General features: G+C 41.3%; 1 protein-coding gene across 1 annotated transcript in view; it reads left to right on the plus strand.

The window, feature by feature from the left end:
* The window catches only part of T265_15297 (hypothetical protein), a gene marked incomplete at both ends in the record, with an annotated part of 56,398 nt that overhangs the window by 15,199 nt on the left and 16,266 nt on the right, over nucleotides 1-24,933 (plus strand). The window contains one exon of the mRNA XM_009177458.1: nucleotides 22,448-22,512. Coding sequence (XP_009175722.1) covers nucleotides 22,448-22,512 — 65 coding nt within the window. The remainder of the gene's footprint in view (nucleotides 1-22,447; nucleotides 22,513-24,933) is intronic.

Raw genomic sequence — 24,933 nt, forward strand, 5'->3', positions numbered from 1 at the left:
TTAGAGTTATTAGAGTTATTATTATTATTATTATTATTATTATTATTATTATTATTATTATTAGAGTTGTTAGTCGATTCGTGATTCGTTATTGAATAACCAGGTAAAGGTTGAGCCAAGAACTGCTGGTCAGCAGTGCGATTATCTCTCAGTTGGACCGAATATAGCGCCAATCGTCATCAATCACAGAAAGCAGATCCCATGGTCAATTATTATTGACAGGATCCTCGAAGCAGGACTTAGCAGAAGGAAGTTTCAGGTATCCTATAAAACCATTCTTCCTCCGATCTACTTATGGACTGCCAGTAGCATGATAAGGATGGAACAATTCCAATTGAGATTAGGTAAAACCAGTAAAAGTAGTCTTAACCGCCAAGCTGAGAATCGCTCGCGCATTAGGGGAACCAGTACGTGAGATTACTTATGACGAGTCGACTTGATCGGTATTGTGTTAAAACTGATGTTATTATTTGTCTGTTAGTTGAGATAACTAACCTTTATGATAGGTTGGTTAGCGGGGACTATATTGCTTCATTTTGAACGCGGATATTTCATTATCAGTCTAGAAGAACTTGATGGAAAATTCATTTATCGCCGTTCACAGATTTCACTCCCCTGTGTTTACCAAAGTGGCTGGGACCACTGGTTTGCGGATGGGGGTTTGAGGTGGTAAATTGGATCTGACTCTATTTGGATTTTCTACTCCTAGATCAAGACCATTTTGCTGTTGCCTGCAGAATGCATTGTGTCATCTTGGCTCATATAAGACAGCTTTGCAAACGTTTGCAAGTTCTACCCACGCTATTCTATGTACACTGGGATGCGTGGCTTGTTCCACCTCCTCGACCTCCAGTGGCTGTGGTGTGAATAGTAAACGCCGTCTCAGGATGTCCACATTTTCCACATTTTTCCTAATCCAGTGTCTAGTGCATACCGAGTCCTTGCCAAATATTTGACTATCGCCTGGCATTCATCTACGTTTCCCGGTGGTTCTTTATTAGAACGCATATGCTCACGAATTCTCACGTGCAATTCCCCGGCTGTCTGCAAACCTATATAAAACTTCGTACAGTCGTTACATTTCATTGTGTATACACAGTTCCTAGTCCTATTAACCTAGAAGCTGATTCTTCAAGTGCACAATCACCCAGCGTAGTGTCTCTTCTTTTTGGAAAGGTGCACCCCGTGGACGCGTTAGGAATGTCATCTTTGACTTCCTTGAGATATCGGGTAAAGAAACTTAGTTCCAATTAACACTGGACTGCCATTGGTGTAATTCTGAAGTCCAGTTGGTAATACCCTCAAACGTTTACGATGACGGCATTAGCCAGTTTCGTGACCGATTATGGCTTTAATGATTATGATGACTCAAATATAAAGTGTGTTCCCCTACAAGCTCTTATTTAATCGGATTAGTCCAGAGATCATTGAAAAAAAACGCCGGAGTTTCACTACTGAACAAGTTCAGTAGAGCGCTTCTTGACAGTTCATATTCGAGAAATTGCCTTTCCGTCAGCATCTCCATGACGGAAATGTCTCATTGATAAGAAGCACAACGAACAAAGATCATTGCGCGATTTGGACCTTAAATCCGGGCTATCGGATCGGCGCTGGGTGGAGACTCATCATCGTTTGATTTTGCTGGACGAACCGACTGTCTCAGCGTCCAATAGGCAACCGGCTCTTCTGGCTTCCGTGATGTTTTCTCTATAATGCAATTTTCAAGTGGTTTGAGGGGCTTAGCAGGGTTGGGCATCATAGAATTCACCCCAGGAATCCGGTCTTCCTAACACCTGATTTTTATGTGTTCCTACTTTCTGAATGTAAGTGAAGTGCTCTTAATTATTCTACTTATTCCCCAGACGTCTCCAGCATACACACAAGACATTCGTCGCTGTCATCGTGCTAGATTTGCCATTCCGCTGTAAGCATGTAGGCAAACAGCAGCGGCACCAGGGTCAGCGGTAGAGTCACCGGATTCGCCCGGTTTTCAACAAGTTCATTTTTCACACAAATCCGTGAAATTCAACTTGTTATTGAGAACAAATAGATTCAATTCACATCCGAACGTCCACGAAACAAACAGGCTATCTTGTTCACTAGAGGCTCCCGAATTGTCAAGTCCATTTTCAATAAACCGAGGAATACTTTCGGCGCATTAATACTATTTTCAGCTTGTATGGATTGTAAGGCTTTATCCTCACTTCGTGATCAAAACAAGATAAAATGCAATGTTGCCACGCGCACATAAGATTAGGAAAATTAGGAATAATGGTTGGAGATTGTGATAAATTTCCAGCGCTACCATCTGCTTGTTTGAATTAGCCATCCAGCGATTTTCTAGACTTACAATTTTATGTAAGGTAAAACCATAGAAAAGAGTAAATTCCTTGGTTTAAAGCTTCGCGTAACCCCCGTCACCCACTTAGAACAACTTGAGGCGTCATGAAACCGTCGAGTTACGCAGCAACTGAGAATTTTGCATTTTGTGTCCAGTTAGTTTGTCAAGCCTTATCCGAACGGACTCCAAAAACACAAAGTTTCCGAATTTACATTTCCAATATGACTTTGAATATAAAGAACCGTAGTAATGACAACTTGAACCAAAGGTTCAAATAAGGGTAATGATGAAGCCAGCCGCTTCGTTGCACCATTTTCTAGACTCAGTTTGCTGCTCAGTATTTTCCGAAGCGTATAGGCGCTCAAAGAAATAAGACACATTCGTCCTAGATCACACGATAAATTCTTCGCGTGCATACATTTTTGGAGTATGTTTGCGCAAATGATCAGTCATTGAAAAAGGTGATTAAGATACCTTATTTGTTTAAAACTTGTACCGCAAACCTATTAGATTACTGGTGCACAGCATTTTCACATTATCGGCATACGTGAGTAAGGCGATGCTCAATTCGCACAGACGCTTTTCTTCAAAATCACAGTTGCTATCAAACAAACAATTACGTGTGAATGCGAACACACGTTTTGATAATTTCTGGACGTTTCAAACAAAAACATCAAATCTAATATGCACTTGCATAGGGCGTTACCAGGTCTATGCAACAACTAATCATTGTTCACAGTAAAATAAAGGAACAGGCGAGCACGCAGATTTTCTTGCTCTTCTGTCATATGTATTGCAATAAATCGATTGCGCTCTTGGGTCCACCGATAAGTTTGATTTATTTACTGGGTGCCTATTCCAGTACAAGTGACGTGTTTTTCTGTATTTTAACCAGGTGCGTCTTTTCAATAGCCGGGTTCAGAGAAGCGCAGTTCATGCATATTCTTGATCTCAGAGGTTGAGAAACAGGGTGGCTTCTAATGTGCTAGTACTCGCCTCCTTTGTAGGGTATAAAATATTCCTTTCTTTCTTCTTTCTTGCTTGAGCCAACATGCTAACGCATCTCGGCCAAACTTGGGTCTTTCTCGATCATTTGGTCGGAGATGGAGCGAACGGGAGGCACATGGACCAACTTTTGAGTTAGCAAATCAACCATCCAAGTTGGCACGCACAAAGCTACATTGGGGCACTATTCAAATGGTTTGAGGTACATTGCGGCCAAAAATACAAATAAATTGCCAACGAATTTCTTCGGCAGATAACTCAGGAACCCCAACGCGAATAAGCAACGATACAAAATGGATCAAACGGTTCACAATTTCACATTTTAGGAAGCCTCCCAAAATGACAGCGCGGTGCTTAAGGGAGCATGTCCGGACGCTGGCTTACAGTCCCACACAAACTTTGTGCAAGACAATATACAACTCGAAAGCGAACAACGATTCAATGGATGAAACGAGGTCGGATGCAAGGGCCGCAACAGATATGAATGAAGCTTCCTACACATGGAGAGTTTAAATTCTGCCTCATATTTGCAGAAAATAAACAGAGAGGACGTGAGTTTGACTAGAGAAGCGTTTATATATATTGGCTCAGGAAAAAACGGAGAAAGAAAACTTTTCATGAGGGCTTGGTACTCCCTAAAAGAAACTGTTAAAAATGTTGATTGAGACATTATTTCTCAACCGCAGAGAGCGAGAAAATGCAAGAACTACGGAACTCGGAACCGGCTGGAGGACCCCTAAAGGAAGCACGCGTATCTGATCCAAATGGACAAAGGTAGAAAAGGCGTTCAAAAAAAAAGTTAAAATTTAACCGCCAAACGCAAGGACATATGATACAATAGAGAAATAATGTGGTGTTAAGTCAGTTAAAATCAACCCGAAACGCGATTCAAACAAGGAAGGAATCCAGTCAAAATGGGGGAGGAGTCCACTGAACATAGACGGTATCAAGATGGACAATTGAATTGACTGAACTCAAATCACAACGCAAGTAAATCACCAACGGACAGAAGACTTAACGAAAAACGATTTCACAAAAGACACTGGTCTCATCGGGAGGTATCAGGTAGAATTTAAATACTCTTCAAACACACTCGGTCTAAGAGAAGGTATGCAACTAAATACGCAATCATGATATGTTCTCCCGTCGTGAAAACAACTTACGAATGTATGTTGGTAATCTCAACGAAAACGGTTTTCCGTTACAAAAACATGCTTCAAGTTGCCAAACACTCGACTTGTTTGGAACATTCCTTTTGTTACTTGCTAATTCCCGTTATGCTTTTGGATGACGGAGAAACTGGTTGAATTCCGCTGACGCGCTCCCTCATGAAAAAGCATTCATTGCACTCGAATGCAGGATACGGGCGGCGGATATATCAACAGCCATTTGATGAGGAATACACTCACTCAATTTACGTACCTATACAAACACATTCATCACCTGTAACGCGCAGACAAATCGCCTGTTTATTAGCCTCTGCACCAACCAACATTATTATAATTCATTCATTCATTATTATAATAATGAAACAGCCGAGAACGCAGGTTTTCCTTTATATGTCACCGAGAAATTTCCCACAATGATGGACATCGATTAGGTTAAACACCTCTGAGGAGTATCACGGATGCACCTCTCCAACTAGGGTTAAGATCCAGCTTATCATATTGGACGCCGTACATTTTTCATTCTCAAAAGGAGATAAAACACTTTGGCTTAATTAGAGTTGCAGCACTTCCGACTCGACGAATTATCCTGAACTGGGTAAGCGCAATGGTAGTTTCTTGGTTTTAATGAAATTTTAAGTAGCCGGTCAAGTGAAAGGCAAAAACGGAAGCTCTTTATGCAACTACATTTCCCACCTGTTGGCTACCTCACATGACGTGATATTCTCACCCATTCAGTCGGCCACATACAAGATTCAAGCGGAAAATATTCCACCTCAACTACATGATATTTGGTTATCTCAAAGAACCTGTCAAAACGTATGCGGTTAGGTCTGATGATATTTAAATAGTTTCATTTTCGCATGTTTGAGGGAGTCGTGAGCATCAGGCAGTATGGGATTTGACTGAGGTGATATAGCTTAAAATTGGATGTTGGCATGACGTAAGAGAATGTTCATAAGGTTTCGCAAGACATTTCAACGACCGGTTTTCACATTATTGAAGCTCATCTGACGAAACTGGACAAACAGTCTAGAGCGCAGTTTGTTCTTCTCACCAACAGCCTACTACATGTATATGAAAAGGCGCAGTGATATTCTGTCACAAGCGTCTGTGCACAACCACATCGATTTATATTCAGTTTGGTTTAATAACATTGATGCAGTGTTACACACTACAGAGAGTCCGTGTTGTTATAAAATTCCATGACAACCATAACAATTAGCAAGCAATACTAAAATCATTAGTATAATTGGGGACCAAACTTCCCCAAACAAGTAAGGCGGTAAAAAGCCTTGAAGTTTGACACGCCATTTGTAGTGCAGATCGGTCAGCCGGAATTCCTAGTGTAAATGTGCGGTATATGAACAGCTCTTTGTAAGTGTTTTTAATGTGCGGTGCTTACGGCTCAGTAGCACGGTAGAGTGCATTCCTTGGTTCTACAATCCATGTTGTACAAGTGGCCAGACCTGCACAATCTCTCCCGCAAACTGAGCGCCTAATTCTTCGAATCCACTGGATAGTGCAGTGATGAGCGATGATAAGTTGTGATAGAAAAACGTGCAGCTGTGGGTAATGAGATAAAGATGCCTTGAAATATAAAACGCGCTTTTCAGGTGGAGAAGTGACAATTCGGCAGCAAAAAATGCACAACTAATTTGATCCGAATTTTCAGATGCTAGTACGCGTAATGCTAGAAATAATTCGGCGGCGTAAGAACGATGGTGTTAGGATTTACCGTAAGGTCTGTACATAACAGATGAATACTAATATAGTTGGGTACTTGATCCTTGTGACTCTTTTCGGCTTCAAGAGTCCCATCCAACTTTCTGTTCAGTAGAGTGCTGAAGATCCGTAACTAATTTACCTTTGCATTAAGTTTGTAGACTTGATATCTTTCAACGTGGTTTCGAGCAGTCCGTCCGTCCTGTCTAATTCATCCCCTTTCATTAGAAAACCGAAGAAGGAGATATCACGAAATAGCAGTAAAATGGAATGCGAGCAGAAGGGTAGTCCTACCTTACACCCAGAACACATGTGTACTCACAAGCATATTATTAGCCAAAAACCGAATCGCCATGTTTCACAATCCGAATAAGAATTTGAGAACCCGACACCGATACAGAAGGACAACCAAGGCAAGACCAAAGGAAGGATGTAGTATACCAAACCAAATGCACGAAATTTCAACAAATTGGCTAAAGAAACAACGTCATCTTCCACAGACTTGACACGTCTTCTTGGTATACATACAAGAGGCCCGGGAAGATCACAAATTCACTACGGAAAACCTGGGAAATTCGGCATATAGGAACACACTACATGGAAGGGAATTTCTGGTACCCTTGTATTCCGCGGCTAATTTTGTAAACCTATGCAGTGAACTGGGCCAGTTTACGCTACCCAACGTGAAAAGGACAACCGGAATATTTAAGGAGTGCCAAATATCTGATTCGCTAACCAAGAAGCAAGTAATTGCATTGAGTGAAATCAACAAAGTTCACACGCTAGAAGCCTGAAGGTCAGCGACAGAGGTAACTCCAGCATCACGCAGAGCATGAGGCCAAGGAGAGCATTCTGCATGTCACGGGTTTTTTTTATCCACCGGGGCGTACGACAACAGAGTTACCAATGATGGTTTTAATCTAACCCAGTGTCTGCCCCGCCTTTCATACTTTGGACCAGATGTGTTGATTAAGGCAAAGCAAATGTACCTTTTTATGCAAACTGCTCTCTATTGGGCATTCACGCTGTGGACAAAATAACCAAGAAAATTAACAGCAGTTATTTGTTTGTCTATACCACTTTAGTGGTCTTTTAAAAGCGTTAATGTTCCAGACAAGACTAGATGAATGTATTAGATTATATAAGGTGCTTCACTCGATCAGCCACACCATAAGACACATCACAATGGTTCTAAAATGAAAAATAATCTCAGTGATGCTACACACAAAGACGAAATTACCGTAGTTTTCAAAGTTATGGCAAAATTCAGGAACCGTTCAAAACGCATTATAAGGGATTATAAGAGATTTATAACTTCCTAAATTCATCAGCTGCATTGTCGAGGCGGCCAGGGCGACATCCATGTCCGAATTGACAATTTTCTTCGCCAGGCACTCCCCGGGTAGCTGTGATTAGCGCCTTGGCACAGGCTGCGATCCAAGTCATTATGGAGATTGATGGAAATAGAGTTATGCTTGATTGACACATGGCAAGAATATCGGTGAGTCTAATGCTAAATGCAGACTGTGCGCCCCAGGATTGAGAGAAGTGGGTGGAGAACGAGTGTAGATTGACGGATTGTCAACGCTCTCAAAACACCTTGGCGACATACCCGTGCAACACGCGTTCCTGATCTGTCTAGACATAGAGCAAAAAATATTGTGGGCAGATTTCCTCTAAGGTACAGGTTCTGTGGTTGTCCTAAACGCAGGAAAGCTCGTGGCACTTAATGGTTCAGTGCAGCTTGATGGTTATCCAAGCGCTGCCCTGGTTGGATGCTGCATGTCCAAAATCGCCCATATTGTAAGGTACCGTGGGTAAGGCCCGTGGTCGAGGAATATTCCCAATTGCTCACGGGCGGTAAGGACCCGTTTAACTCCCGACCGTGCAGTTAACAGTAAATTCCTTAGTCGTCAATACGCTTTTGACCCTACGGTCCCTGTCCGCTGCTGTTCCACCTAAGCGAGGACTTCCACAAACATATGCAAGACTTGTCGAATAATGGCATAATTGAAGAGGCCAATACTGTGTGCTAATCCCCGTGGGGCTGGGAAGGACGGAGTATGGAAAATACATGCTTTGAGTGTATTTTAGGCGCTTAAATGAACTGACCATAAATCGTGTTGTGGCTGTGCATTCAGTTGCGGTGATTTTCGATTTCATCCAGCATTTGCGGATACTGACAACGAACTATCAAGGCAGAAGAACTGGATAAATCAGCGTCTAAATTTTGGTGTACCCAATTTCAATTTAGACGAATGCTGTTTGGTTTGCCTATTCACATTACGTCGTTTGATGCTTCGTTCAAAGAAGGGACCCTAGCATGTTGTCGTATGTGCAACCGATATCGTTGTGTACGGAGCCAGAGCACGTAGTTCATTGGAGGCTGTACTGAAGCGGGTCCGGCATGCTGGCCTTCCGATCAAGCAAGCCAAGACACAATCCCCTTGGAGTTCCGCATCACTACTGGGATAAAAATTGGGTCTCGGACGAGTTACCTTAATACCACGAATGATGCTCCGCTGACTGACGCAATATCGAGACCAGGCGAGGTGTTCACTGTTCCAACAACCGCCAGACATTGTGACATCGGAGCATTCCTAAAGCAGAGGGAGGAAGTTTTAAATATGCCGGTAGTGTCCTAATTAAGGGTGAACACAAGTACGCGACCACTGAGAAAGTATACTTGGAGAACGTCTAGTCCTTGGATAGTGGAGGCCATATCTGGTTGGACAAATGTTACATGTCGAAACCGATCGCAAACCCCTGGAGTGGATCAGAGCCTTAAGAGTACGACGTCACAATCCGGAACATGGCATGGAGGGGCAACCATTTGGCTGATTGGATGTCAAGACCTGGGGCTGGACACGGAGGATCTCGGGATAACCAGTAAGTTCAGCTTCAAACATGTGTAACGGTGGTACTATTGAAGTGGAGACATGCGAGTAGTATGTGTTGTTCGTGGACGTTTGCTTTGCGTCTCGTTAAAAGGAGAGATTTGTTGCGGAATTTGTGGAGTCGCATTGTTACTTCTGCTTAGTTCTGAGCAATGAATGATTGGAGTCAAAGAATATGCAGGAACCTTTACGAAGCTGCGTTTCGGAGAATATGAATGTCGAGTTTTTGTAACTAATATGCATATGCGAGTTTTGCTTCTTGCCCCAAATGAACATAGCTTAAACAGGAAATGACGGCGATTGACCGCTGGTCCCGTTTGATGACACCCGACAATCTTGGCTGGTGCGCAAACTGAATGGAGAATCAATTATTTCTATCAACTAATTTAATAAAAGCTTGCAAAATATCAATCTCTTCGCCTAAATATTCACAACGCTCACATACGTGTGAGACACAAGTTGTAATTCATATGCAATTTCTGTAGCGTGCATCTATCAGTGATAGTTATTTTGGTCACTGACACGCCGTAGTGTAAACCAGAAGCAAGGATGAAATCATCAGATATTAGGTCGATTTCTACGTTCCAACACAACGGGTGCTGACATGCTATCTAATTTTCATGTAGAGAACGAAAAGCACTGCGAGACTGTCAAATACATTCGTGCACAAACCACATAAATGCCAGGGTTGCTTGTGGTTATTTGGAAACGATATTTTCTTAGCAATTAATGGTGTGCGGACCAATTAAATTCCAAGCCACCATTTGGCAAATGGCACTAAATTTGGGGAGCAGGTAAAAGAACCCAAATCAGTTTCACTAGATTGTAAGAAATCCACACGGAATGACCGCGTGTATGGTTCTTGTCAGTTAATCTCGTACTATTAGTTCGTTCCACTTTTGTGGGTCTTGTCTGATTCAAGCTCCCTACACTGTTAAGTTCTACCGTTTACTCAAACACAGTGTCTGCCTCGCCTTTCAAACTTCGGACCAGATGTATTCATTCGGGCAAAGTAAATGTACATTTTTAAGCAACTTGCTCTATATTGGGCATTCACGGCGTGAATAGCATAACTAAAACAATTAACAGCAGATATTTGTTAGCCTATAATAAACAGTGTCATCAGGTTTTAATAGGGTTATTTGGTAGAACATTTAGTTCTAATTTTAGTATTTAATTTTTCAATTTCAGTTTTTTAAATTGTATTTTAGCTCAAAGAATTTCCGTGAATTTCTTAACTAGACAGCAGTTCTCAATGACAAGTGACATGTAAATTATGTTGCACATTAAACCACTTATCCTTCATTCAAAAAGTACCCTTATCAAACTAATTGCTAATAGCGATAACGATACAGAGTGTAGCCAATGTAGACAATATGTGAACAATTCGCGAGCACGATAGCTTCATGTTTCTACATGAAAATGTTCATCACGCCACACCTGAGCTATCAAAATTAGAGAAAAGCACGAACATGTAAAAACCTAATCATTTTTCACCTGCTCACCCGAACTGTATATTCGAATTGAAACGTCTGGCATTTTAGATTTTAGACGAACCGATTATCATTCCCTTCAAAACTAATTAAATAATACTGTTTCCCCCGTGCAGCTCGAGAGTTCCCCTACAAGGGCGTCAACCGTGCGCTCCCATTTTCACTAGTTACAGCAGACAGCTGAACGGGATGAAATTAAATTGTGTAAAATTTAGCAACCGTGAAAAACTGTGCACCATTCTGCTTACCCGTGGAAAGGAAGCTGACAATACAGTGCTCTTCATCAATAAAACGCAATAAAATTGTGCGCGTGTCTGAAATCTTCTGCCATTTATGTACTCTTTGAAAAGCGTCAAGGTTCCAGACAAGTCTAGATGACTGCATAAAATTATATAAAACGCTTCACTCGATCAGAGACGGAATCCCACAGTAAAATGCATCACAAGATGTCTGCAATTAAAATGAAATTATCAAATGTTGATATACAGGGCAATATGACGGTTCTCCTAAGCCAGTAGATTTCTTTCTGGATTTTGCTTTTGCTTTTACTACGAAGCAAATGGTGCAAGGCAGTATTGTACACGCATTCTCATGACTTTGGTCATCAAAAAGTAAAGGAAAGGATGAGCTTGACCTGGTGGAGAATTAGAGACCAAAAATCCTGCACGGAATAAAGTGCAAGCTTTCTAAGCTATGAATGTCATCTCCCGCCCCAGAGTAAAAATTCCATTTCGGGCAGAACTATTCAAATATAAATTTCAAATTGAGCAGGTTAGATTGGGAATTAACCAGTGAATGCAATTGAAAGAAAAATTCACGTGTCAGCATGATGTGAAAATCTGTGTATGATATTTACAAACTTTTGAGCGATTTTCACTCCATTGGCATTCTAGATTGCCCAGCCGCGAGGCATTTGTAGTACGCATTTATCAGATGTGTTGTCTAGATGGTCAATGTGAACCATAGGTTGGATAAACCCTTGGACTGGATACAGATTGGGGTAAATTGGAGGTTCTAACGACCGTCCACAGTGGCCTGGCGGAGGCGGCTGTGCATGCGGCCAGAAAGTGCTCTCGAGAGATGGAGCAGATAAATTTGCAGCGCAGAAGCATCAGCCGTTGGATTACCGATTTGCGTGAGGGTGCTGGTGCATCTGGTATGGTAATTGGCTGAGATGCCGTTTGGATTGTCTGGGGCACCATTCACATTACAGTGTCTGACGATTCTTTCAACGAAGGGAAACTAGAATGTTGACATGTATGCAAACGATATCGTCGTACACAGCGACCCAGAACCAGAGCATGCAGTTCACTGGAGGCTGTACTGAAGCGGGTCCGGGACGCTGGCCTGCAGTTAAATGAAGCCAAGACACAACTCACTTGAAGTTCCGTATTACTACTGGGATATAAAGTGGGTCTCTGAAGAGTTATTTTAATGCCATGATTGCCGCTCCGCTGAATCCCATAATACCTAGACCCGGAGACGTGCTCACTGTTCCAACGGGCGCTAGTCATCGTAACGTCGGCCCATTCCTAAAGCAGAAAAATGAGGTTATCGAATATGTCGGTCGAGTCCTAAATACGGTTGAAAATAATTACTCGACCATTGAGAAATTTTACTAAGCTAACGTCTGGAAGTTGGATATTGGAGGTCATATCCGATTGGGTAAATGCCTCATGTAGAAACCGATAGCAAACCCCTGGAGGAGATCAGAGCCTTAAGACATCCAGGTTGCGAGAGCGCGCGCAAACGCGTTCAGCATGAAGTTTGTCTTTATTGAGCAGCTTATCGCTTATTTTTTAATTTTCATAAAACCTACAGTGTGAAGTTGAATTCCAGCTTAACCGTACGACCATGACGCCTAAATAAACTCATCAGTAGACTAGGCACCAAACGCTCTTGATACCCTGAATCTACCCAAAATACTGAATAGCTCGTGAGAAAAATACATACGACGAGTGCAATTTAAGTCTCAGGTGTTCACATTTATGCTGTCACTCGAAACGTGTCAATCTAATATGGATTCGGTGACTTGGTTGCCAGTAATACTATATCATGTCTTCGCACTGCTTACCGGACGCTTGTGTCCTGGGCCCCGACCGGCTTGAAAGGAGGCTGCTTAATCGTGTGGCAGATGCTGACAATGATTTCCTTTCAAAATAATTCCGTTATACAATGCTCCGTGGCTTCTATCAATAGGTCGGACGAAATATATCGTGCGACTTGCTAGATCATCAGCCATTCTCGAAATAAGTCAGCCTGTGGCTAACCCAAAGATACTGCTTCAAACGGATGTTTAAACCTCGTCTAAAAATGAAGAGCACGCGCCTAGATTCCAGGATCTGAAGCACTCCGGATCACAAGGTCTTTCATTTTCTTCAGTTCTGCCCAATTATTGAGGGCCTGGAAGAGATCAACTCAGTCTCAGGCAACGTCAGGTCAGGAAATCCTGCGTGAAAAAATAACGTCAGTTGGCCGACGACCAATATTCAGGGTTTCGAAGAGATCAGGACAGTCTCAAACGGCGTCAGTTTAGAGACGCCTACAGCACAAAAATATAAGGTTAGTTGGCCGACGACATATTACGCAGCCGGCTAAGTTGTAATGGTGTATGAATAAATTACTTGTATTGGCATGCTATGGATAACTATCTGTTGGCCATAAAAAATAAGAAATGCACTGGTTGACCACCAATGCTTTTTACGACATTCCCTGGTGGTGTGTTTTGCTTTTCCCTCCCACTCAATTCAGAGAGCCGTCAAGGGATCTGCTGAGGCTTGCTTTTGTTTAACTTAGGGTTACTGATGAAAGTTTTAGGACAAACATGTGAATAAACTATTTCGAATGATGTTTCGAAATCGAGCATCCGCGAGATCTATAATTTTGCGATTTCACTGCATGCAGACTCGGTTGCCTGGAAAGAAATGCCAGTGAGTTACCATATACTGATGTCGATCACCTGCCCTTGTCAATAATGCCAACTCGTGAGGCTCTCATTCGTTTACTACGGCCTGCTCGATAGCTAGCATCCCGAATTTTGAAAACGCACTGGTGAAGCATATGTAATCTAAGCTGCGCAAGCATACTGACTGATGGGAGTCTGAGTGTTTCTCCAGAACGTTGGCTAGTGAATTTCTGTTTACACATCTTAGTGAAGTGATAATGCGTCGTGTTATATTAAAGCATTATCCATTTAAGAATAGACAGTGATATATTATAAACGACGTGTGCGTACACTCCTCATTTTTAATCGCTCGGTGATTCTTTCAGGCGGTAGTGCTGAATGGTGATAAGAATCTATGGAATGAGACATTGCGGGGATTCCAATGTGTAGAAATAACTTGTGGGAGAAACTAGTCCAAGTCTAGACCCTAAGATAGGTCTTATGATTATGTGTGCTTCAGAGAATTCATCAAATACATTGAGATGCCTCATTATGGATTAATCGGTGGATGCTTTGCAGAAACAGCAAAATCGAAAAGTCAATAGAACTCTCAGTAACATAAATTAATTATAAGCAAACCATTGTATTTGTATTTAGTCCACACGGTAGATGCCCTTTTCACTTCTCCAACAAATGTATCAGATGGTCGGATTTATAAAATTCATTATTTAAGAGACTTGGCCACTGCATTCGTATGGCACGCAACATTCCGTGTCTCGTTGCAAAGAGTTACAAAGACCATCTCAATGAATTGAATCAATAATTAGACAATGTAACATTTCATCAAAACTGTAGTTCAATATTACATATGCCTACAGAGGGCCTGTGTAGAAGACGGATGCAAGTCAGGCGAAAAGTTTCATCAGAAAATTCTGCTGAACACTATCAAGCCAGAGGTACCAGTTCGATTAAACTTGAATAACGATTGAGTTTTACCCGGCAAGTTAGCTTATCCAGTGGTTAAAGTCACTGCACGTCTATAAAACGTAATACCTGACAGAATGCTACGGAGAGGACAAAGCAGTTTTATTCCAATATCAGGAACGTTTGTGTAAATCCTGGAAAACAAGCAACGAAACTGCGCAGTCATGCGGAAAACGAGGTTAAAGGGCGGGTACACTAACACTTGTGTCTGCAAGGTTTCTTGGAAAAGATAAAATTAAGTGAATAGTAAGGTCACAAAATAACCAACCGCTTTCCACCAAAGCCTATCTGTTGCACACAAGTAAATAAGAAGAGACTCAAATGTTTGTTAAAGTATCCCAAATTCATGTAAATAGTCTCGTTTTATCTGGATTTTTCTTATTGTTCCGTTACTTCGCGGGGAATTACTAGTCAATACAATACTCTAGGTTGCATTTATTTCAAGTTCCAAACCGGAGTTAATTGCTACGTGTGTACCACAGAAAGCTGATGGTCTAGTTTTGGAGTGAAAGAAAATTTACGCAAAAGATCACTAAGAACACAAATAGAATATTTGGGTGGTTTTATAGGGCACAACTCTTGTCCTCATCCGTGAACTTGGAGAAATATGCAACAATTGGACTTTGGTTTTGACGGGAGGGGATATATTTATGGCGCTTATGATTCTGCCATCCAAATCAGCTAACCAAATCAGAAAAGTGGAAAGTTTGGTCCTTCATGCATTGGCATATATTCTGCCTGCAAAACATTTGGCAAAGCATCTTTTCATCGGTACTGCCTTTGGTCCGTTCGACATGGTGAATAATGCGATTGATTAGCAATCTGCTCCATGCGAGTAAAAATGGATAGAGCTTCACATTCATGAATAGTAATTCAGTGAATCCAACTTTTGGGCATAATCCTGATCTAGATCATAGAAGCTACGAGTTCTCAAATGGATCGCGCCTTACGCACTGGATGCTCGGTAGTGTCAGAGGATTTTTAAACGGACTTTCCGTCCAGGAAGTGCAGGCAACCTGTGACGAAAAACAAACACTCACGATACAGCTGCCCCTATCAAATTGGAAAACACCACCACTAAGCTCCTCACGAAGTTCAATGAAGATTTGTAGCTGCGTTAGGTGGAGTTGAGGGTATTATCTCTTTAAATTGACGAGGAGCTGAGTAGCTGACGATAAAGCTAGATATGGATAAAATGTCGCCCTACATGAAGTGAATCAATTACGCGTGCTTCGCTCAGTATAAAGGATAAATATAGGAAATGAGTATTACAGTTGGGAGAGAGAGACCATCTAGGAGAGCCTAGGATACAAGTGATGTATAGTTTCAAACAAAACAAATCACAGAAACAATGGTTCTCAGTTTCCATAGGAGCTGAAGATGATTCGGCGTACTGAATGGTGAGCGAAATAATGTTTTAACTGGAAAGATTGTCAAATATGTTGTAGCAATGTTTGAAAATTGTGTAACACTTTTGGTCAAAATTTGCCGTATACTTTTTGGGCGACGCTCACACGGAGGACTGCATTTTCCGTCCTCATTCAACCCCACTTACCTGAGAAGATTTATGGAATATGCAGGTGGGCTTCATATGTTATGAGAATCCCGGGGCATTTAAAAACAATTCAGCTTTAAAACGTGTTCAATATAATTCTCTACGACAGGATTTCACGTTCTTTACTCGATTTTGTTTACTGAATAAATGATAATTGCGATTAAACTTGATCACTTTGGAAGAAGTCTGGGAGCACTTCTACAAGCTCTTGCTTGTAAACATTTTTGCAGACCATGTTTGTTTTCACTCAGATTGAAGATGATACCTGATATAATAACCTTGGTTTTAGAATAGCTTGTCAAATAAATGTTGACGTTTTTCAAACTGCACGGAGTTCCGTAAACAATCGAATTTTCTCTTGCTATTTTCATGCCCCTTAGATGAACCGTTTCCTGCGTGAGCGAATGTGGTGCGCTAATATTTAAGAAGATCACTTAGGGATTAGTTAGCGCCTCATGCATGTGAGTATAGAAGCAATTCTAAGAACTACAATCAGGCGTGACTACAGATGATTTAACGGGTGGATGGAATAATTTTGAATTTGCTGTGTTTTGCCCTTTAGATCGATTGAAACATTCACCGGTTCAAAACATGAAATAGGTTTTGTTCCCTTACGCGAGTTTTGTGTGTCCGCGCAAAGCTTCTTCAACCGTGATCCTCAGTGTCAAGTTGTATATAATACAAATGATATTCTCCCATTCTTATATCAGGGTCAGAATGCTGCATGCTTAACTAACTTACATGTATCACTTAGCTGTATCTGGCTGAACGTTTTGAGACGAAATGTGCATGTTACATATGACCATGCAGCGAAGTTATTATGGGCGGTTGAAGCTGATATTTGACGGCCAAAAGACGCTCGCTGGTTTCGTGGACATCATTGCGTGGACTAGTGAGTGAATCATAACAAGTAATCCTAGAATATCGCATTTTTCGTTAGCCGTAGCTTTGAAAGCGCTTACGAAAACCAGCCGCTCTCGCGACTCGTGCTGAAAACAGGCGCCATTTGAGCTTTCATTCACCAAAAATTGAACTACACGTGTCAAAAACAGAAGCAACCTTCGTTGCATTTTCTCGGCTGATATAAATGAAAATCATTTTTGGTGTTTATATTGCTAGATATAATTTGAATTTGAGGTCATTAGTTAGGCAGCTAGTTAGTTAATTACTCAGTTAGCTAGTTCGTTAGTTCGTTAGTTCGGCAGTTATTTTGTTGGTTAGTTACTTAGTTAGTTATTTACACTTACCTCACCAGCTGCACGCGGTTCTCTAAGGCTACAAGATAGAAAACAGAGTGGGTTACATTGTAATAGTATGAAGCTCTGTAACTAAAACTTACCTCTACACCCTGAATCGTTGCAGAAACTTGACTCGCAACAAAATTCGTCGGAGGTTCCTTCAACGCAGCCGAATTTCTCGCATATGTGTGCTTGCCTGTGAATACCCAGGCCATTTCGGATAAACTAAAACACATGCAGAAGGATATTTTGAAAAAGCATGGATTTATCTCTCCTCACCTTGCAATATATGCAGTCGGTATCTGTTACGTATGAATCTATCAGATTTCTAGTGCAGTACTCAATCCCTTAAAATTTGTTTATAAGTGTTCCCGCAAACTTACTGCTGCAAACTATGGAAAAAAATTAGACATAAAGTCGAAATATGTACCTACCGATTATCATACAAACTGAACTTCGCTGCTGGAAAACAAAGTGCAAGAGTTCAGATACTTCGAGCTCCGGTAAGAGACAGATGAGAAAAAAATATGCCTTTGAGCAAAATTTACTCACCCGTTGTTTACTGAGGGTATAAAATTGTGTGCCACAACATTTTCTAAACCAGAACTCAAAAACACAAGGTCGAACATCTGCATACCTGTCTGCATATGTTTCCGCAATCTTAACAATAAGATTAAGTCAAATAAAACAGTATGTTTAATGTGAATCAGGCCATTCAAAACCAATACGATCTTGAAACCTACCCCACAGTTTTTGCAACCACTGGCGGTTGTCATACTGCCTCCTCCGTACTGCACCAGACACTGGATACCTAGAGATTATTAGAAATAGCGTAGCAGCCAGCAGTCGGGGTAAGGAGTAAAAGCGCAAAATGTGCTATCATGCCCGGCTGATTAAAACCTGTTCGAAGTTAATCCATAGAATGATAGGGCTACTGGCACTTATATACATCACGTTGACCGTCAATATTGATACTCTGACAATGGTAATTGAATAGTTCTTACCTTCAGTAAAGCGAAGTTGCCTGGTTCCTACGCACATGATGTCATTTTTTTAAGCGAAGATGTGAGCCGTTGAAAAAGGTTGGATTGTATGTCACCAAAGGCATAAACTAATGGATGATTTCAGGGTATCCTGTCTGTATAGCACTTGGGTCATGAAACTATTCCGAGTTAAGAAATCACGATTATTCCTGGGCTGGTAGTTGGACACACGAGCCCACTCCCAGATAGCTCGTAATCAACTCCATTTTGCCAGCACCTTGTTGGGTTTGAACTGAAGCACCGCACCGCTGCAACCTGACATTATTACTCAAAAGTTCAATGGAGAGTGGCTCCATACCTTGCGACACGTTTCTTCACAAGATTTTCTCTCCTCGCTTCACAATGGAAATATTGACATCGCTCACACGGGCAATATGTGAAGCTAATATTTCTATGAAATGTGTCCTTGCACAAATAAAGGACTCCAAAAGTGATTCCCTATTATTGTTTTGACTTCCAATTTTTGAATGAACCGTAATTTTTATTCCTGCTTGAAAAGCTTGCAAGGACGATATAAGCACGGTGGATTACTTACTGCTTTCGGAGTTCGAAGGTTGCTCAAACGAAAGTGGTTTGGTGTGTTTTGCCGTTTTTGCGTTCATATCTGAAGACGGACGCTAAGAGAAGCAAATATTTTCATGTCATTCTTGGAGGTTAGCGGCGCTGAGTTCTCCAATGTAGATGTAATTCCATCCAAAAAATGAACGTTTTGTTGATGTTAAGAAATTTCACCTTGATGTGTGTGTCCCATGAGCAGATGAAAAAAGAGAAATATAGTTCGTTGCAACAATGTTATAGTGGATGCTTTCGAGTTTTCGGAATTTCCCAGAATTTAATTGTGAACAAACACATAGGCGTCAGGGATGAACAGGACTCATTCGATCACATCCCGACCAAATATTCTGTTTGTGTTTCGACATAATGATGTGTGAAATCATGTAAGCCGAACCAATACGCGTAATCCACTATTCCCGATATGTCCTTTCATTAGGTTTACTTTGCGGACATTTATTCTTTTTGTTGTGTTATAAACCCAGAAATTTCCAGCTTTCCCATCGGTTAAGTAATATCATTTTAAGAGCCAAAAACCCAGTGAGAGAAACGTTAGGTATGATTGGCGTGCGCTTTAGCATGCACTAATTATCCCTGATGGGCGATACGCTGTCTCAATGATCGCATTGCAAAACGTGATATATTTGTGGTCGCCCGTTGGCACTGTGTTCCAGGTCACACCATCCAGGTCACACAATATGTGAATCGTTTAAAACAATCTGATTGAGGATGAACAAGTCTGAGCTTTGGTAGCAGGATGCCGTCCTCGCATCGGAAAACTACGCTTTCCAAGTTATGCCTGCATTTTTTGTACTTGAAAGAGGCAGCCCCTCTCGGTGTCGACCGCAGAATTTTATTTGTGTAATAAAATCACTTTCCCAGGAATTAGCCTAAGCCTGTTGCCGACACTGGAATAGCAAACACCTCGTACTTTGAGACGAAATCAACCAGACTACGAGTTTTTCACCGCGCTTCCTTATCCTTGATTGCGCGTTGTTATAAACATGCGGGACGTCTAAAATTTTCTAATGGCACCTACAGTTATAACGCGATCAGTTTGTTATTATTGCCGAGGTGGCCAAAGTATCACCGCACTGTTTAGGTTTGGGCACTAGTTTTGCATGTTATCTATTCTCGAAAATAACTTGTTCTACTGACAGAATGAAGTCGGTTTACTTTCCATTACTCTACCTATGTGGGTAAGCCAAATGGGCTAAGTTCATAAATTTTCGCCGGTCGTCATCTTAGATTTTTAATTTCCTCCGTACTTTATCTGTCAGAATGCAACAATGTTGAAGAATAATTAAGTGAGTTTTGCTCAAAAGGCGTTTGAGAATCAACAGTATGTGAATGGGCAACATTACAGTCGGAGAGATAAACGTGGCATCTTGCTCACTCAGATTTATTAAGCAGTTTATTGATGCTCTTCGAGGTTTGACCGCAACTTGTCTTTATGTGTTCGCAGTTCTCTGACATAACGACCGTTTGCAGCCTGAAATCTTGGTGAAGCATTATTAATGTTGGTCTTCGTAATGACCATTCTGGTAAACATCATCTGTCTCGCGCCAGAAACAAGTAATATAATGGGACAGTGAAACCCACACATGCGGTGGAAAAAGTTTATTCCTAACTTCTCTTCACAGAAAATATTGTTGCTCTCTCAACGTTTTTTTTTCATTTTCTATATTCTAAACTTGGTCAGACTTTCTGAATCACTACACAAAGTGACATTAACAAGTGAGCTTGATGTTTTACCTCTTACGTGTACTGAGAAATGGAATCTTCTTTGTATCATCTGCGAACCGATCAGCGAACCGTACGAAGTTTTGAAGCCGCTGCGCGCTCTGTGGAATGAAAATGAATTTTTTTCTAGTTCCATGAACTTTTATGCAACTTTAAGTTTCGCACTGCCTCCACAATATTTGCACGCTATTTAAGCTGGTTAGCATCACATCAGTGTTGGATTACACCATATACTTTGAAAATAACTTCCAGATGACATTCGCTCCTTCTGTATTTGTGAAGGATTCATCGCTCGTCCAAAAATACTCAACACCCCATTGCATGGCACCTCTGTTGAATTCAACAAAATCGTTGTCCTAACGGGATATAAAACACTGGGATTTTCCTATGAGATCACCTAATAAAACAGCAAATCGATAGGCACAAATTTCAGATTGTCAGAGAGGTAAGACCAGCATCTCAAACTGTATGCCCAGATAATGTCGGTCATTCGGAACCGGCTTTATGAAATACAACACCATTTTGAATGTGCCGAACGAGGTGAAATTCGCTTCATGCTATAGCTCTTGTAGGACGTCCATTGCAATCCACAGACAGCCGGCATCGCAAATTGTGCGGTGCAAATGTAGGGTTGCGCAACATGCCATTTCGGGGTTGATGAACGTAAGTGAATTCAATTTTATTCAAACATTCAGATGGCGGGAACCAATACGGCCGACCAACAAAGCTACATTTTCCACCTTCATCTCGTTTGAATAAGCATGTGTCAATGACCACATTAATTGCCACGCGACTTTTGCACACGCATGCCCACTTTCCAATATTGTGGTTTTCCGAATTAGATGCATGATTTGCAAAAAGGGCTGCTGAGGCAATGGACTGCACTTAAATGGGCAAAAAATGCAAGTGACACTTTGAGTCCCTGCGTTTTAACCGATAGTCTCTACGGATCTGCCCATATCCATATCCAAGTTAAGTCACTGGATTATGGTAATAATATGAAAACGAGAGTTAATAATAAGCGAGAGTGCTTTCATCTGCCCGCTCTTTTTCTCTAATGGGCGTTCGCTTCACTAAAATAAAGCGGTTTAATACTGGGTAACCCCAAATATGGCTCCCTTTGCTAGGAAGAATGAGTCGCTCTTGCCCAATGTCAGACTACTAGCATTATTTATCACTAAACCATCTTCACCTTTATATGCGAACATTTCGTATGCATTTATTTTCTACTATCGTTGTCTGAGCACGGTAGCAAAGAAATTTGACTAAAGACGTCACGACTTGTAGAATAGCTCGTTCTGCTGAGTGGTCTGGTGAGCGAATTTCGGTCGCTCCACGGAATCTGCCCAATCCCCATCACTTCCTTTGAAACTGGCCCGTAAACCGTGATGAAATTTGTAAACTTCATTTATCCTGTGGCCACAATAACCATGTCAAATTGAAATTAAACAGAATTATCCACAGTAACTTTGCGTCTACCCTTACCAGTTTCGCACACGGTTGCACACCGTACATAATGCCATCACGGTCTCATTAGCTCACTCTGGGGATTCGAGAGGTGCTCAATGATGATGGTTCTTAACAACGTTTTAAACTGACGTGCATCAATTCTGGAGCGTTCTGTAAGGAACCAAATTACTTATTCACTCATGGAATTATGTTTTTGCAATTCGCCTACGTCAACTCAGACACCAGAGCAGCTGAAAAGCGGCTGACCGGTAACAGAGGCACTTCCATTTGATACACCTAGAGGCGGGCTCTTCCCAATTAGTAGAATGTAGAAGAGTAGCACGAAATTACGTGTTTTATAATTCATTTCAGGTCATCTCGGTTCAATACTTTTATCGCCATTTTTGTGCTTCTTCTGATTTTATCTGTCCACACTCGTAAGCTTCTCCGTTCCTCCACTTGATTTCCCTCAAGGTCAGTGTCTGCCGTGTCACTGAATATTCCGACCGGATATATTTATTAAGGCAAGGTAAATGTGCATTTTGGCGCAAATTGCTGAACACGCTGCTATGTGTTATTCTATAAGTTACAGTGCCATCACTTTTCAGTAAGATTATTTGGTTGAATATAAAGAAAAATACCAGGTAGTTTATGTTGAACAACATATCATTTATCCACGTTTCAAGAGGTAGCTTGATGAAACTATTTGCAGAGGTAGAACGTAGCCGACTGCAGAGGGCACTTGGCTCATTTTAGGCGCTTATGAGAGCTCATCAGCATTGCATGTCCACTGGCCTTATTAAGTTTTACACTCCGAGCAGCTGGCATTTCAGGCAGAAGTGTTACTACAATTTCACAAGCGCACGGTTGAAGCGTCCCAATTTTCACGCCTCTGCGTGTGAACGTGTCTACGTTTGGGCGATACCGACTCATACGCCGATAGGACAATAGCATAAGCTTGCTGATGAGCCCTTAAAAAGACCTCAAATTGAGTCCAGTACTGCCCCATTTTGGTGTGGACCAACCAGAAAAAAATCCAGGAAGTCAGGACTTTTGTTCGTATGAGAGCGATGTGGGTAGGAACAGTGGTCCTCGCTCTAATCAGGCGCACATATTTCAAATATGGCTTCGAAAAACGCCACCCATGAAACAATAGTTTGTCGCGATCTATTTTCCGTTACGTAGGCACTCATTGAAAACCCATTTGCATCCCGATGTTCAAAGTACATCCATCACAACTAACAGCGATTACTACCCCTTAATTATGATTACTACATTTTGGTGAACACCAACTTCTAGTTACCTCATGTTATATATCCGAGTGAGCAGATTTCCGTTTTACATTGAAACGTAGTGGAAACACAATGATATTTATACGAAATGTATGAAGCTTGAAGACTCGTCGCCAACATATCAAGTTCTCGAGAAATTAACGAGTAAGGCTGAATAACATACTGGAGAAGCGCACCATGTCAAGTTGTACTACTTGCCTTGTGCACCCCATCAATTGCAATGAATCATCAAAAGCTGAATTCGGTCTGCTTGCGTCTCAAAAGTGAAGTTCGACTTTAGCGAATATACGCACATTTGCAAACTAATTTGGTTTTCCGATAGACTCACCTGGAACCCAGCTGAACCTATCGCTTGTGACTTATTCAGTTTCCAATTCAATTGTATACAATTGTATACCATTAAATTGTATAAATTCCATATTTCAGGAGTGGTCTAGAACTCAACTCTGACTTCTGATTTACATAGGTTCTCAGAGTGTGTGTATAATAGAATAAGGTCAATCAATTATCTATTCGTGATTCATCCAGGTTAAAAGATATGTTATATTTAATTCCCCCAGGCTCATGCCTGCTTGCTAAACTGAAAAATTTATATACCACTGGGAAACCACATCAAAATGTACTTTGGTTCTAACTGCCAAAAACGTCGCAAAAAACATCAGAGCCATCAAACTCTATCTCTCTTTTCGTAGTTATCAGTCACTGCGTGTTGAACTGCTACACCAAGATAGAATTTCCATTTTTTGAAAGGCAATTGAGATTGAATCAGCAATTTTTATGTAAAAAGTTGAATAGGAACCTAGTTGGTTCATAAACTTTACGTGGAATTAGCCAACTGCTCCTGATAATTTGAATTGACCTTCCACAAACAACAGATGTGTCGCATGCTCAGGGAACCAAATTTCGATTCCAATAGCAAATACAAGGTAGTTGAAAACGAAGGAAAAGACCAGGTTTGAATATACTGGACAGTGACTTTAACTAACAGCAAAATGTCATCGATTTCATTTAAGGGCACCGGATGAGGAGATGCTCACAAACTCTACTACTGGTTGTGTTTCAACGTAAATTTACCTAAGAGAATTACCTTTTCACACCACTTTTGTCATTTTGTTTGTTGTGCAACCTATCGGGTTCACTGCCTAAATAATTATTAGTGTCTAACAGAAGGTTCACAAATCGTCGTGGAAATTTATTCCCAGACAAGCGCCGGAACTAACTTCCAACACAATTCATTAGCCTTTCGTTTTTTATCTTTCCGGTTTTCATGATAATTTCTCTCAAAAACCCACTGCCACTTTTCATGATTTCATTCCTGAAATCCGTTCAAAGGCAAAGTGTTGCATGAATACATGCACGAAGATATCCACCAGGGTGCGAGTTCCGGTGCGAATGAATTTCTGCATCAGGGCACACCAGGTTCAAGTAAAATGACATTGCGTGTCATAACAGAATACAAAACGTAGGACAGACTAATCATTTCCACTATATTGCAGAATGGTAATATACCTGAACGAACACTAGTCATAAGGTCATGGAGAACTCTCAGGCAGTCCTTGACCGGTT

This window comes from Opisthorchis viverrini (genome assembly GCF_000715545.1).
Source record: "Opisthorchis viverrini unplaced genomic scaffold opera_v5_425, whole genome shotgun sequence".
NCBI classification, from domain to species: domain Eukaryota; kingdom Metazoa; phylum Platyhelminthes; class Trematoda; order Opisthorchiida; family Opisthorchiidae; genus Opisthorchis; species Opisthorchis viverrini.